This window comes from Limulus polyphemus, unplaced genomic scaffold, assembly GCF_000517525.1.
Source record: "Limulus polyphemus unplaced genomic scaffold, Limulus_polyphemus-2.1.2 Scaffold353, whole genome shotgun sequence".
Lineage (NCBI taxonomy): Eukaryota > Metazoa > Arthropoda > Merostomata > Xiphosura > Limulidae > Limulus > Limulus polyphemus.
Genome location: NW_013665963.1, coordinates 515,228 through 519,650, shown reverse-complemented (window position 1 = coordinate 519,650; position 4,423 = coordinate 515,228). Strand labels below are relative to the sequence as shown.

The 4,423-nt window shown below is 29.8% G+C and overlaps 1 protein-coding gene across 1 annotated transcript in view; it reads right to left on the bottom strand.

Annotated features, from left to right (window-relative positions):
* LOC106457628 (eIF-2-alpha kinase GCN2-like) overlaps positions 1–4,423 on the bottom strand; it is a 139,925-nt gene that overhangs the window by 15,035 nt on the left and 120,467 nt on the right. Inside the window, exons 33-34 of the mRNA XM_022383630.1 lie at positions 1,070–1,123; positions 673–764 (exon numbers count right to left, since the gene is read on the bottom strand). Coding sequence (XP_022239338.1) covers positions 673–764; positions 1,070–1,123 — 146 coding nt within the window. The remainder of the gene's footprint in view (positions 1–672; positions 765–1,069; positions 1,124–4,423) is intronic.

Sequence of the window (4,423 nt, the reverse complement as noted above, 5' to 3'; positions counted from 1 at the left end):
GAAGCTTGTACTTAACTGGGCATCTTTTATTGTAGTTACTTACCCTAGATGAAGCTTGTACTTAACTGGGCATCTTTTATTGTAGTTACTTACCCTATATGAAATTTGTACTTAATTGGGCATTTTTATTATAGTTATTTATCTTGCATGAAGCTTGTACTTAACTGGGCATCTTTTATTGTAGTTACTTACCCTATATGAAATTTGTACTTAATTGGGCATTTTTATTATAGTTAACCTTGCATGAAGCTTGTACTTAACTGGGCATCTTTTATTGTAGTTAGTTACCTTGCATGAAGCTTGTACTTAACTGGGCATCTTTTATTGTAGTTAGTTACCCTACATGAAGTTTGTACTTAACTGGGCATTTTTTATTATAGTTACTTACCTTGCATGAAGCTTGTACTTAACTGGGCATCTTTTATTGTAGTTACTTACCCTAGATGAAGCTTGTACTTAACTGGGCATCTTCTATTGTAGTTACTTACCCTACATGAAGTTTGAACTTAACTGGGCATCGTTTACTGTAGTTATTTACCCTACATGAAGTTTTGTACTTAATTGGGCATTTTTATTATAGTTACCTTGCATGAAGCTTGTACTTGAATGCTCAGTGCCAAGTATGGTTTCATCAACTAAAGTAAAATAATAAGAAAATATGTTCTCACTTACACTTTTTCTCTAATAAGTCTCACAATATTCTCTCCAACTTCAGCAAAGGAACTTTTTATCTCTGAATATCGCTCTTTACCTAGTGTTCGTATCTAATGTGCAAAAATTACAAATTTAAAAGAAAATTATTCTACAGTGTATTAATATGAAAATATTAACAAACATTTGTGCAGTTTAATGAAAGTTGCGTTAAAACCTAAAGGGGCTATTACAATATCAATTAAAATGTAAATCAACAGCCCATTAACTCTATATCCTCTGTCTACAGCATTATCATTATAATTGTATTAACTATGAAAGCAATTTTTCACATTGCACCAATAAGTTGTATTATACTTAGGAAAATCTAAAGAGTTATACACCATAAAAATATATGATAAGCTACTTCCTAACTAACCTTCTTTTTGAAATACACAGAAAGGTAAAAGCCCTCATCTTGGTTAATTTTCTCCTTAAAGCATGGAACAATGACATATAGTACTTGTAATAAACTACCTTATAACAACAAATTTATTATTTTTTAATCAGACACTCAACATTTTGCTGTAAAGCTTCTTCAGAATCATTCCCCAAAAACACAAATCATAACTGACAGTACAAATCTTCATCTGATTTAAATAATAAATTCTAATCGAGTCCATACTGTGCATTTCTACAGCATGCGTTTGACATATTAAGTAGTAAAGCTTATTTTTGAAATAATTAACTATTACCTGTAACAAACAAAAGTTTTATCCGAGTTACAGACTGAAATAACAAAAGTTAAAATGAGATACAAATATAATTTTAGACACCATCCTTTGTCCCTATTCATTTGTGGTTCGTAGTTGTTCAATGAAAAGAGCTTCTTTAAATTTACTGTCAGTGTACTTGATAGATTTGTTAAGGTTTGTACAGAGAATGGTGGATTCATGTCAGGTGTTATTTGTCCATGTTAGTTAAAAAATGATCTACAACTGCACTTTTTTCATGTTGTTGTTTATAAAGAGAGTCAATCAGTTCTCCTGTTCTTCTGGTTTCCCCAATGTATGTATGATGACAGATGTTACATGTAAGTTAGTAAACAACAATGGAGACAATACACTCATATTTAGACTGCAAACACATTTTTGTAGAGCTAATAGTTGGCTTTATTACAATGTAGAGTAACATACTGAGATTTGGAAAGTTGACTTTTGAGATTTGGACCTGGCCATTCCACAACTTTAATCAGCAGTTCAGGTTTCCTGATTATAGTTTTTATTTTCTTGGAGATAGTTTGTCAATTAGAGGTAATGTAGAAGTAAGCTTTTTGTGTTATCTTTGGAAAATTGTCTTTAAAACTCTTGTATTTTGTCTGTGTTTTTTCATGTTGGATGTGCAATGCTAATTTTTATGCATCGTAGTCCTTGAAAATTTTTTGATACAAAAAATGGATATTCGTTACTCAAAAGGAGTGATTGTAGTTCAGTGTGTTTTATTTTTTTCACTACAATTGCAATTGATTCTTTTTAAATCTCCAATAATTGCATCTCACTTGGAAGCTATTGGATGAAGTTGAAGTTAAGAAAGAGAGGCTTTCTAATTGTTTTTTAAAACAAGGTGGATTGTATATTATTGTCTGAAATTAAGTAATGGGTTTTTCCCATGTCAACCATGTTTTTGGTAGTGCAACCTTGCTAACTCTAACTCACACTCTTAAAATCACAAGAACAACAGCTCAAGTTGGTTTCCTGATTAAGTGTCGTCAGTATAAGATTGTCCCTAAAGATATTCAGATTCATTTGAAATTACCAGAATGTATGAAAGAAAATCAGAAATCATAGAAAAGGTTGGTTAGGTCTCTCTCTCTTCCATTATGAATGACTTAATAACAATGTTATTTGGAAAGAAAAATATACACCTAAGACTAATCCATCAAAACCGTATAATTTTAAATATCTCCCAAAATAAGTTCCCAGTTTCAATTCTTGGCTCATGAATATTAAAGAGAAGAGAATGTCAGTCAAGAATTGATGATAAATTGAGAAGTATATATGATGATCAAATCATCAAATAGAAGACTTTCATTACAAATGTTAATAATGACCAACAAAACGTCTGTAGACTTAGATTCAAAATTTTATTGAACTAATCTTTTATGAATGTATGTCCATAAGTTTGGTATCAAATTGTAGATTGTAATTCAAATTTTAGTATTATATGTTAGTTAATTTCTTAATTTAAAAGTAAATATTAAAAAACACCTAAATATCGATTTTTGTGAGTCATGTGGTATGTTTAATGCAGCTTTGGTTCAACTCAAATGTTTGTGATGTCCAAATACAAAGTCTATAGTTTTTCTTACAAATAAGAAACTCAAATTATCAATATTTACAAGCTAGAATATAAAATAAGAACCTCCTATCTTTCCTGTTTGGCAGTTTTTTTAAGTCTTTCACATAAAAAATCTTTTTTTTAGTGAAGTATTTTTAATAAACTAAAATAAAGATTTGTCAATGAATATATTGAATAGTCTGTGTGCAAAGTAATTTTCATGTTAAGATTAAAAATACTTTTCCTCATCTCAAATTTCTTTTGTGTAATCCCTAAAACCTCCTAAATGTATTTCAAACGTTTTTTTTAGTAAAACTTTATAGTTTATCTGTTATTTTCTCTATGCCATCTCAAACCGGGATTGGTCAATTCGACTGACCTCGTAACCACAAAAAAAAAAAAAAATCGAAATAAATATGAATTAACTTTTTTTCTTTCTAGAATGACTTCAGATCATAACTTGAAACTACATTCGTTTATCTTAAGTAGCTCTACGTTTGTACAATATACATCTATTTATAATTAAATTTTATTGTTCTATTGTCCTTTGAACCGTGTCTAAGTACTATTCGTGCCATTATAAGTTGTAAATAACTCGGGGAACATGCAGCTCATGTTGCTCTATTGAATTACATTACCCATGAGCTGCTCACATGCATTCCTCATGAACCGTTTTTAATTATGTTATTATTATTGTTGCTTATTTACCTAATCTAGTCTTAAATAACTTAAAAAGATCTCTATTTTTAGATCTTAGTTACTTTTATAATAATAAATAAAGAATAAAAATGAAAACAAGAAATAAAGTACATACCCAATCTTTTTTCTTACCCTCGATTGTCAAGGACAGTTAAACCTGATTTTTTTATAGTAATGCACTTAACAATTTTTATTTAATTAAATAATGCACCAAAGAATATAGACTAATAACATGCAAAAAGCAGACAAATTCACTTACCTCTCAAAATTTTCCTGGCTTTCTAACTATGTGAAAAGAGCTGTTACAAATTCATCCAAGCTAGTGGTTAACTTTCCCATGGGAATGAATCTTGTACTGTGTGTGAAATCGAAGATATTCTGTTCAGAATACAACATTATACAATATGTCATTTGATAGATGAAAACCTTGACTTTCTATTGGTCATAGGTAATATATTATGAAACGTAAGAGAAAACTATCAGCGAATTGTGTAAGAGAGGATGTGACAGGAGAGGTCTGATTTTCTATTTGATAGCTCTGTAACCAAACAAAATTGGAGGCTATAAATTTATGGTTTGTTTGAGCAATAACGATTTTACAGAGAGTATTTTACATTTAATTTCATGCATTTTTGAGGGGTGATGGATAAAATAGGGTTGATGACATGCTAAGACAAAATGTGTTACGTGGATCACACTAGTGGAAATTCAGGATTTTTTAAAATATTTCCTTGTAGAGTTAAGAATTTAAAACTTG